At 36.9% G+C, this 12,069-nt stretch overlaps 1 protein-coding gene across 5 annotated transcripts in view; it reads left to right on the plus strand.

The window, feature by feature from the left end:
- Window positions 1-12,069, plus strand: part of LOC120779662 — a 58,570-nt gene that overhangs the window by 31,842 nt on the left and 14,659 nt on the right. For 3 of the 5 annotated variants that reach the window (XM_040112021.1, XM_040112018.1, XM_040112020.1), the window contains exons 8-12: window positions 5,434-5,584; window positions 5,650-5,959; window positions 6,026-6,157; window positions 11,358-11,600; window positions 11,671-12,050. In XM_040112021.1, the coding sequence (XP_039967955.1) occupies window positions 5,434-5,584; window positions 5,650-5,959; window positions 6,026-6,157; window positions 11,358-11,600; window positions 11,671-12,050 (1,216 nt within the window). Of the gene's footprint in view, window positions 1-5,433; window positions 5,585-5,649; window positions 5,960-6,025; window positions 6,158-11,357; window positions 11,601-11,670; window positions 12,051-12,069 lie in introns of those variants that run through there. The other 2 variants (XM_040112019.1, XM_040112022.1) reach the window with 2 other exon arrangements.

Here is a 12,069-nt window from a genome sequence, read left to right on the forward strand (position 1 = left end):
TTAATATAAAGTAATTGTTATATTTTTAAGTTAAGCACCCATATGCTGCGCTCCAACGAATCTTAAATTCTGCAGTTTAAAATTACTTCTATCAGTGAAGCATTTTGAGCGCAACCATCATCTCCGTCAAAATCAAGAAGGATCTTTTCGGGGTGTTCGATACCAGATAATGTTTTGGACAGGGTGATAATCTCTCGCTTTTTTTCATCAATATAATGTTAGAACAATAATACTGAAGTTCTCGGATGATACTGACTTTGTAGGTCTTTAAAACCGATCTGTCAGTGCAGCCTTTTTTAACGTAGAAGCGAACGAGGTTAGTATTGTGGTGAACGATGACAAGACAAAGTATCTGGAGGGAACACACAAAGATTTCCCACGTTTTTGGGAACTACCTCACTGTTGGCATCTATACAGCTGAATATAAAGCGCAGAATAATTATTTCCAATAGCTCCTACTTTAGGATAGGTAGACAATTGGAAGCATATCTCTTTCTTAACGAACATGCACTCTATAAATCCGTTATCATTCCCGTCCTAATAAACGGCGCAAAACACAAACGATGCCGACCCGAGATGAGAAAACCTTGAAAACATACGAGATAATTGTTCTTCGCAAGATCATTAAAGCCGTCCCCTGGTCTTTTCAACGGAGTGGAGGTCTTCCTCTTCCTCTGCTTCCCCGGTGGGTACTGCGTCGAATACTTTCTGAGCTGGTTTTCGTCCATTCAGACGACATGACCTTGCCAGCGTAGCCGCTGTCTTTTAATTCGCTGAACTATGTCAATGTCGTCGTATATCTCATACAGCTCATCGTTCCATCGAATGCGATATTCGCCGTGGCCAACGCGCAAAGGACCATAAATCTTTCGCAGAACCTTTTTCTCGAAAACTCGCAACTTCGACTCATAAGTTGTTGTCATCGTTCATGCCTCTGCACCATATAGCAGGACGACAACAATGAGTGACTTATAGAGTTTGGTTTTTGTTTGTCGAGAGAGGACTTTACTTCTCATTAGACTATTCAGTCTGAGGTATCACCTGTTCGCAAGAGCTATTCTGCGCTAGATTTCGAGGCTGAAATTATTGTTGGTGTTTATACTGGTTCCAAGATAGACGAAATTATCTAAGACTTCAAAGTTATGACTGTCAACAGTGACGTGCGCGCCAAACCACGAGTGCGACGACTGTTTGATTGATCACAGGAGATATCTGGTCTTGGCTTCGTTCACTGCTAGACCCATTTGCTTTGCTTCCTTGTCCAATCTGGAGGTGTTGAGGCCAATGATATCAATATCATAGGCATACGCCAGCAGCAACTCTTTTAAAATATTGTGCCTGTTCAATTAAGTTCTGCAGCTCGAATGTTTTTCTCCAACAGCAATATAATGAAACCACTAACTGTATAAGCATGCAATTCGCTTGGAAGTTGATGATCCAGTGAAAAGACCCTTCGATTCCAGACCCATGGGTGGACAACAAAAGATCTCACACATCCAATGGAGGGAACAAGTACATTGTGACCAGTCTTGCTTTAGGATGTACAACTGGAGTAACCTCGACCCAGAACGACTCATGGTTGTAGTGCATAAGAAGAAGAAGCTAATTATTTAGTGTTAGAGTTGATAGTTGAACTAGTACGGTTCTTATTTAGACCTTAATGAAGCTAATGAAAAAGAAGATTAAGATATTTCATTATTTACGTTGAAAGCCCGTTTAGTGTTTATATTATATTATAAGTTTGCTAACCGAAAATTTCCCCGTTAACCTTGCCGATATATGGATTTAATTATTTTAGCAACATATGATCTAATTGTTCTTTGGCTGTTATTAATATGGCTGCATTGCAGTTATTGGTCAATCTAGATTGTCTAATAGATGAAGAGGTAGATTTCAATTTATGTAGTGCATGTGGGATCCCTACAAAAAGCTGTATATCGAAATTCTTTTCGTACAAAATTCTGAAAACTAACGTCGCGAAATTCTGTAGTGACAAAATTAAGTATTTACAAAGTTCTGTAAAAGCGAAATTCCGCACTGACAAAATTCTGTAATAAAAAAATTCTGTATTGATAAAATTCTGTACTGAAAAAATGGTGTATTGACTGTTTTTTATTTGATAATTTCATGTGCCAAGTGAGTTGCTATTAAATAGTCGTAAATCTTATCAATAAAAACAATTAGTATTTAAGAAACGCAAAAGATTTATAAACTCCAATATTAACTTAAGCGATATTTATACAAGGAAAAATAAATGAGAATTTTAAGTCCAAAATAACAATACAACAAACAAAAGACTTCAATATTAATTCAAACGATAAGTACATATGTATGCAAAAAATAAGAAATGAGTATTTCAAGTACGAAAAAGTAGTACATATATAATTAGATTAAAAACAAATATTTTTTGCTATTTTTTTCAAAAAAGATACTTTTCCAAGAAGTTTTTCCAGTCTACACTAACAGCTATTACCATTGCAGCGTAGTGATCATCAGCTTTGTTGTACTTACTCACGGTGTACTAACTAGTTTAGGGACATCACTGCATTGAAATTTTGTTTAGAATTACATTTATTTATTTCATTTCATTTATTTACAGAATTACGTAAATACAGAATAACCTACCTGGTTTTGCTTGTATTTCTCTTTATCTCTGTTTTGCTTTTTACTTCTTTTTAATTTAAAAGTGCGCACTTTTTTATAAAATTCTTTGTATTTCTTATCATTTATTTACAGAATTAAGTAAATACAGAATTTTGTCAATACAGAATTTCGTCAGTACAGAATATTTTTTACAAAATTTTGAAATACATAATTTTAGATACAGAATTTTTAAATACAGAATTTCGCATACAGGATTTTGTAAACAGAATATTGTATAGTACAGCATTTCGTACCCAACCCAGTGCATGTATATATAAAGTGGGCCACAATTTTCTCCTATGGACCGATTTTATCCATTTTGGACTTTAAATAAACTTGAGCTTTTTGAATTTAAAACTTAAATGAATAAAAGAAAGTCGTGTTAGTGACACCATTTATAACTCACGAACGGCTGAACCGATTTGGCTGAAAATTGGTGGGAAGGTAGCTTAGAACCAGGGTAAGGACAAAGAATCTTTTTGTCCCTTTATATTAGAATTCAATACAATTCATAAATACAACAAGTAAGAAAGGGCTAAGTTCGGGTGCAATCGACATATTTTACTCTTGCAACTTACAAGAATCAAAGCCATAAAAATACTTTATGGTGTAAAACGTCAACCTCAGGATCGAAATCCAAGCATTTTTATAAATACATATGCTACGTAAAACTCTTATACTGACACACACATAGTATATGTAAGGTTTGTTGTAAAAACGAAAACCATTATAAGTAATATATGGCAGTTGAGGTAGTATCGAGCTGATTTTTATCTATTTTTCCCAATACAACATACTAAAAAACTAAACTAGAGTAAAGTCAGCCGGATGTTCGAAAATCCTGATAAGAGTTATATTGGGAGTAAGTCAAGTTTTACGCTCTTATGTATCTATTATAGGTACAAAGATATACTGATATGAGTAAAACCTGTTCAGTAATTTTCATTGAGATAACTCAAATATTGTCCGATATAAGCAGTCTAAAGTCATCATTCATTTTTAACATACAGACATACCATTGTCAGAGGAGTACTATCCCTGAATTTCAGCTCACTCATAACATATAATTGACTTATTTTCGATCAAAAATCAACTATAGGTACCGGGATATAAACATTCGGTACCTAGGGGTTTGAACAGATTTTGTTGGATTTGAACATTTTCGATCATAAGGTGGCATACACTAAAGACATTATTCGTGCAAAGTTTAATCCCGTTATATTAATTTCTTCTTGATTTGTGTACTGGAAAGTAAAAGAATGGAGTAGAATTAAAAATTGTGCTATGTGCGGATTTCGCTCATTTTCATAACGTGTCTAAGAAATATAAAAAAATACCACATACCAAATTTTGTGCAAATCGGGCAGTCGGGTCCCGAGATATGGGATTTCACCAAAAAGTAGGCGCTGCAACGCCCATCATCCAATTTATACCCCGAGTCCTATAAAGCCTTGTCATACTATCCGGCAGCGGCAAGTTTTTGCGTCTCTGGTGCATTTAGTTATTGATTTATCGCGCTTTTAGTAGTTTTGAACAATACCGTTATACGGGGAGTGAACGGGGTTTTCATCCGATTTCGTCCATTATCACACTATAGGTAGGAGTTCTTGTAATATTGTGCTGAACGAATATATGCACGCTAAACTTAGTAAAGGGCGGGGCCGCGCCCACTTTTTCAAAACTTTTTCCCGCAGATGCCCCTGGGTACTACGATTCCCTGTGCCAAATATGAATTTTATATCTAAATTTACTGCTTAGTTATGGCACGTCATAGGTTTTCGGTTAATGGCGATTTGTGGGTGTGGCATCCTCCATGGGCGTGGTCCATCTCGATTAGTTTTAGGCCGTTAGTTGAACAAAACTATAATACTCTGTAGCAACTGGTTGCAAGAGTATAAAAATTACATCTCAAATCATAAGCATTTGTTCAAAATTCATGTTTGTAGGAATCATTGGAATATTATTATTTATATAAACGAAAGTCTTGTTAGTTACACCATTTATACTCAAGAACGGAACCAGGGTAAGGACATAGGATAGTTTTTATCTCTTTATGTTAAAATTCATTACAATTCATAAATACAGTACAAATGCAAAATACAAATAGAATTTATTTCAAATCATAAGAATTTGTTAAACATTCATGTTTGTAAGAATCATTTGAATATTTTATTATTAAAAAAACAATTACAATAAAAAAAAATAAATTTATATGTAAAAGACCCGGCGAACTCTGTTTTGCGTTAGATTAAACAAATAAGAAGGTTTTAGATTTTATTAAGTCGTTTTCTAGGAAATAAAAATTAAATTATTTAAGTTTTTGATGAATCTTTATTGTTCATATTTTCTAATGCTATATCTCATTTACAAATACCTCCATACATAGTTGTCAAATTTGTATATACATATATCTTTTAAACGTGGGGGCTGACAAGAAAACATATAGATGATATTAGTAGTACCATCTATGTTTCAGCCACAGTAAAGCGTAGACTGGTCCTCTAGTGTTTTAATAAATTCGTCATAATAATTATTAAAATAAGTAACTAATGTTGCATATAAGGAAAAAAATCTATATTCTGCGCAATAAATAATAATTTTTTCGTTATCATTCACACAAAGGAGGCATTCCATTAGAAATTCAGACACAAAAATCGTATTCTCTTTAGCATAGCTTTAAATTAATTAAATTTTTGAAAAATCATGTACGGTATTTAAGTCAGCTAGATTTAGTGCAATTTCGTTCCATAATAAATTTTTAAATACTTTTGTATTTTGGTAACCTTTTAGATGCGTGAGGACTTTGACAAGAATGCTGTCACTGATATTCGTGAGGGAACTTGCCCTCACGATGTTGCAACGTTGATAAAGGAATTCTTGCGCGATCTCCCAGAGCCGTTGTTGTGCAGCGGTCTGTATAAAGCATTTTTAGAAACTCAAAGTAATTTACAATCTGCGTTGCACTCATAGTATGCTTCAGTTATTAATCTTATTGTATACATATAGGAATACGTAACCGTCGCTTACAGTTAGAAGCAATATCCCATTTAGTCAAACTGCTTCCAGCGGCTCATCGTGATACCCTCTATGTCTTATTTAAGTTTTTAGCAAGGGTTGCGTCCTGCTCCGACGACGTTATTGGTCACGATGGTAATGTACAAGTCTGCGGTAACAAAATGGATAGCAACAATCTAGCAACTGTTTTTGCACCTAACATTCTGCGTACAAATTTATCTAACACCTCTTCGTCAGATGTAGTAACGTGTGGAAACAGCATTGAACAAGAGTCTATGAATGATGCTATAAATGTAGTAAGGTAGGCTTTTATTTAGAAAATTTACCTAGCAGTGCTTGCAACTGAAAGTATAAAATATGCTTTTAGAATTATGATTGATCATTATGAAGAAATCTTCAAGGTGCCGGCCGAACTAATTGATATTGTATACTCCCATATGCTGGACGCGTGTCCGGAGAAGCTTTATAGTATATGCGAGCAACGCATACAGAGTATAAGGTAAAACACTTGAACAATAAAGATTCGCAACTATATATTTGAGTCAAGGTTATTTATCCACGCAATTTGGTAAACAAATATTCTGAATGATGGCACAAATCCGTGTCTTTCTATATGAATTACAGAACAAAGCAGTGTACTTTACTGACGTAATGCTAGGTGTTTGCAAAACTTTATTTCAAAAAATGTTGCGAAAGAACTTTGTAATACTGTTTGATATCTTATCAACTTACTTATGTTATAGGTCGTCGATTCACTCAGGATCATTACTATATTTTGCTTAATGTACGGGATATTGGTATTAAAATCGACACAATAAACTCAAATGAGATAGACTGACGTATTCGGCACAGGGACTGCCAGAATACTGATAAATTTTATACATAATAGTCGTATATGTCATCTGGGGTAATTTCTTTATCAATTACGAAAGTTTTCGGCATAGAACTATAAGATCCTTTATTATAATTTTGTTGTTAATTTTGCTAAGATACCCTAAATATTGGCCGATATATGTATGCGGAATAAAAGCAACCGGAAGTTTAAAATCCTTTTATTCGGTATATGGAAACATTACCCCTAGTTTCCATATACGGAAGAAAAGGATTTTAAATTTGTTCCGATTTTATCCATTGAAGGCATAAAGATACGCTGTTTTTAGAAAAACATGTCTTCTCAGTTTCATTAAGATAACTCATATATTGACTGATATATGCGGTATAAAGGTAAATAATTAGCAATAGGCGCTGGCGTCCACGTACTTGGTGATGCCACACCATTTGAGCAAGGTTTAATTCTATAGTAACATATACCATCTGGTGCTGTGTTTGTACTATATATTAGAAAGTGCAAGAATCAAATAGTTGTAATCCGTTTTCGAATCTTTTCATAATATGGGAATATCAGTATAATGTTATGAGCTGAATTTGGGTAAAATTGGGGGATTAGATTCTGAGATATGTGATATCACTAAATGGTTGGTTATGACATAGTTAAAGTCCGATTTGGCCATCGGCTTCTATAAGGTCCTCATTTACAGTATAAAATTTAATGCTGATGCATTTATTTATTGATTTATCGGAGTTTTAGAGGTTTTTAACAAAATTGAGATTTGATGAGTTGGCGGGGTTATAATCCGATTTTATCCGTTTTCAAACTGTCGGAGAGAATAATAAATACATTTACTTTGTGCAATTTTTGTTGATTTGCCCGTATGCACCACTAACCATCTCCTGGTGGTCTAAATATTACAGCTTGACGGACCTGTCTCGTCGTCATGATCATTTATATATATATATATAACCCTATACTTATATAGATTATTTTTAGGTGATACAAACAACTGCTAGGTGAGCAAATCTGTAATACTTTGTAGCTACATGTTGCGAGAGTAAAAAATATGATCAAAGCTATGTGGAATGAATAAATTTATGAAAATTGCCTTCAACTCTGGTTTAAATTCATACCTTAACAAAAAGTCGAGACTGTTAGGAATGGTAGCTTTTATACGGAATACTAAGCATGTTTGCAACATATATTTATATTTTGCTTAGTTATATACTGTTTTGTAAAATACAATACCTATGAAACGTAAAATATGTATGTAAGTAAGGCGTTATATACTTGTTTATAAAACATTTTTGTTCAGGTGTTTTTTTGTATACCTAGGTTTACATTTTCACTAAACCGTCTGCGAAATGAGTGTGAGTTTTTTGCGTCAAATTGTTTGGAAATTTGAGAGAAATATGTATTTTGCTTACGATATAATAAAATAAGTCTATAGGCCGTACTTGTATATTACCACACTGTAGAGCGGCAAAGTAATTCGACGGGAAATCATTTTACTATATTTGCTAATAAAATCAGATTCCACCGAACAACGTTGACCCCAAGCAAAAGATAGTGACTCAAAGCTTGTTGTTTTTCACTCATCACACTCAGGTGAAACAAATAAGCGGCGATGCTCTTTTATAACCATTTAACGTGTTTACCATTTTTAAGTGATATTTAAGGTTAAGAAGTTGTAAATGGGCTTTGTTTTCAGAGAGTATTGTCGCTGTTCAATGTAAAAAAATAAAGTTGAGCAATTCCCTTGCATTTGCTTTAACTGATCTTAACATTTACCCCCCTTTTGATGCCGAAAATGGCAAACGAAATAAGGACTACGAATTGAGGACCTGGAATGTCCGTCCGTTGACGTCCTCACGAAAGTAAAGGCTGACATCACCGCCGTCCAAGAAATGCGATTTACGGGACAAGGACAAAGACGAGTAGGTACTTGTGGCATTTACTACAGTGGCTATATAAAGGAGCGCAATTTTGGTGTTGGATTCGTGGTGGGAGAGAGACTCCGTCGCCGAGTACTATCATTCACCCCGGTGAATGAACGTCTAGCCACAATCCGCATCAAAGCGAGGTTCTTCAACATATCTCTGACGAAAACGACGGACGATATGACCAAAGATGCCTTCTATGAGCGCTTGGAGCACGCTTATGAGAGCTGCCCCCGCCACGATGTCAAAATCGTGCTTGGCGACTTTAACGTCAGAGTGGGCAAAGAAGGTATCTTTTGCACTACGGTCGGTAAATTCAGACTTCACAATGAAACATTCCCAAATGGGTTGAGGCTGGTTGACTTCGCCGGGACCCGAAATATGGTTATCTGTGGAACTAGATTCTAGCACAAGAAGATACATCAAGCTACCTGGCTGTCTCCGGATCGAAAAGCCACCAACCAGTTCGATCATATTGTGATAGACGAAAGACAAGTCTCCAGTGTTCTAGACGTACGTACCCTCCGAGGTCCTAACATCGACTCGGACCATTATCTTGTTGCAACCAAGATTCGCACCCGCCTCTGTGCAGCAAAAAGCGCACGTCAACAGACACAATAAAGTTTCGACGTTGAGAAGCTGCAACCACAACAGACAGCAGAAAGATTTTCTACTCGGCTTGCACTCCTGCTCTCTGAGAGCACTCGTCAACAACTCGGTATAAGGGAACTGTTGGACGGCATTTCAAACTCCTTACGTACAGCTGCAACCGAAGCCTTTGGTTTTCGGAAAGTGCAAAAGAACAGCTGGTACGACGAGGAGTGCCGTGTCACAGCGGAGAGAAAACAGGCTGCCTACCTCGCAACGTTACGATCGACCACAACACATGCGGGATGGGACAGATACCGAGAGTTGAAGAGGGAAGCGAGACGCATTTGCAGACAGACAAGGAAAGAGACCGAAATGCGTGAGTACGAAGAGCTTGATAAGCTGGTCGACAAGGGTAATGCTCGAAAATTCTACGAAAAAATTCGGCGGCTTACAGAAGGTTTCAAAACCGGAGCGTACTCTTGTAGAACCCCCAAAGGTGATCTAGTCACCAATGCCTAGAACATACTTAGATTATGGAGGGAACACTTCTCCAGCCTGCTGAATGGCAGTGAACGTACAATGCCCGACCATGAAGAAGTTCGAATAGCAATTACCCGCCTGAAGAACAACAAAGCGTCGGGGGCCAATGGTAAAATATGGTCGGACGAAAACATGCCCACCGATTGGAATTTAAGTGTGCTCTGCCCAATCCATAAAAAGGGAGACCCCACAATCTGCGCCAACTACCGTGGGATAAGCCCCCTCAACATCGCATATAAGGTTCTATCGAGCGTATTGTGTGAAAGATTAAAGCCCACCGTCAACAAACTGATTGGACCTTATCAGTGTGGCTTTAGACTTGGAGAATCCATAACCGACCAGATATTCACCATGCGCCAAATTTTGGAAAAGACACGTGAAGGGAGAGTCGACACACCCCACCTCTTCGTCGATTTCAAAGCTGTTTTCGACAGCACGAAAAGTAGCTGCCTTTATGCCGCGATGTCTGAATTTGGTATCCCCGCAAAACTAATATGGCTGTGTAAACTGACGTTGAGCAACACGAAAAGCTCCGTCAGGATCGGGAAGGACCCCTCCGATTCTTTCGATACCAAACGAGGTTTCAGTCAAGGCGACTCCTTATTGTGCGACTTTTTCAACCTGCTGCTGGAGAAAATAATTCGAGTTGTAGATAATTTCGTCTATCTTGGAATCAGCGTAAACACCACCAACAACGTCAGCCTGGAAATCCAACGCAGGATAACTCTTGCCAATAGGTGCTAGTTCGGACTGAGTAGGCAATTGAGAAGCAAAGTCCTCTCTCGACGAACGAAAACCAAACTCTATAAGTCACTCATAATTCCTGTCCTGCTATGTGGTGCAGAGTCTTGGACGATGACAACAACTGATGGGTCGACGTTGCGAGTTTTTGAGAGAAAAGTTCTACGAAAGATTTATGGCGAATATCGCATTCGATTGAACGATGAGCTGTATGAGATATATGACGACATTTACATAGTTCAGCGAATTAGAAGACAGCGGCTACGCTGGCTAGGTCATATTGTCCGAATGGACGAAAACACTCCAGCTCTGAAAGTATTCGACGCAGTACCCACCGGGGGAAGCAGAGGAAGAGGAAGACCTCCACTCCGTTGGAAGGACCAGGTGGAGAAAGACCTGGCTACGCTTGGAATATCCAATTGGCGCCACGTAGCGAAAAGAAGAAACGACTGGCGCGCTGTTGTTAACTCGGCTATAATCGCGTAAGTGGTGTCTACGCCATTTAAGAAGAAGAAGATCTTAACATTTGCATTTTCTTAATCCTTAAAATGTTGTAATTATAACATGACTAGATTTATTCTGTATATACATACAGGCGCGGACTCGTCCTTTAGTGTTTGAAATATCGATCTGAAATTTTGCACACGTTTTTCCCCAAAAATTAGCACATTTGTGGCATCTGGCCATTTCGGATCACTATAGCATATAGCTACCATACAAACTGAACGATCAAAATTCAGTTCCTTTATGGAATTGTGTTTTGTTTTAATTGTGAAGGGGTTTATTCCTTCGGTGAAATCGAACGTTTTTGAGTATTTTAAAATTCGTTTCCTGTGTTTTTTGTATGCATGTAGGTTTCATAACCTTATGGACGTGTCTTAAGTTCATATTGTAATATTTAATTTACAATATATTGTGTACAAATACTTCAAATATTTTTCGATGACGTGATGTTCATTGTTTAGTGAGAAGAAATTTTTTTATGTAAATATCGTAACTAATTTTTGAGTCCTACAACTAACTTAATCTTTGTTTTGTACTTTTGCTTATAATAGTAATATAGGCAATTCTTGGTCTTCGTTAAACAATAGTGAGCAAAGCTTATCACCAATGACCACAACTTCTGCTTCCAATGTATCTTCCTCTATTGTCGGCAGTGTGGTAGGTGTTTGTCCAAGTACGTTGCCATCCTTGAATACAATTGCGAAACGTCTGTACACACGTGAGTCTGTCATGCATGACAATGATGCATGTCGTTTGACAGAAGCAGCAACAAATGGGTCGGATGATGGAAAACGGTAATCTCATGTTGATTTTATTCTTCATTTAAATTTATTATTTGTGTTGTTAACTTTAATATTTTTATAGGAGCTCGAATATGCATTCAAGTCGTCACTCTATGACACAAAAGTTACGGCAAAATGGTCGTAAGGGTAATATTACAAACTCTGACATGGTGGAGCGACGACAATCTTCACCAAATATATTAGGTAAAGCAGCTATTTTATCAGCAAGCTTACAAATTCAAGTACCTGGTGCCCAGGCAGGTCATTTAAAATTAACAGGCACCACACCGCAAAAGAAAACAAAATCAATACTGAACGAAAAAATAGCGTATGATTTGGATGACATTACTACGGGTGTATCGAATTCTTTGTCCTCGCATCGAATGGACCATTTCGATTATTCAGATATTTCGTATCTTGAAAAAGCAACAAAAAACCAAGAAATGAAACATGTACATCAATGTAAGTAGGTGCATGTAAA

The sequence above is a fragment of the Bactrocera tryoni genome, unplaced genomic scaffold, assembly GCF_016617805.1.
Source record: "Bactrocera tryoni isolate S06 unplaced genomic scaffold, CSIRO_BtryS06_freeze2 scaffold_11, whole genome shotgun sequence".
In the NCBI taxonomy this organism is placed as follows: domain Eukaryota; kingdom Metazoa; phylum Arthropoda; class Insecta; order Diptera; family Tephritidae; genus Bactrocera; species Bactrocera tryoni.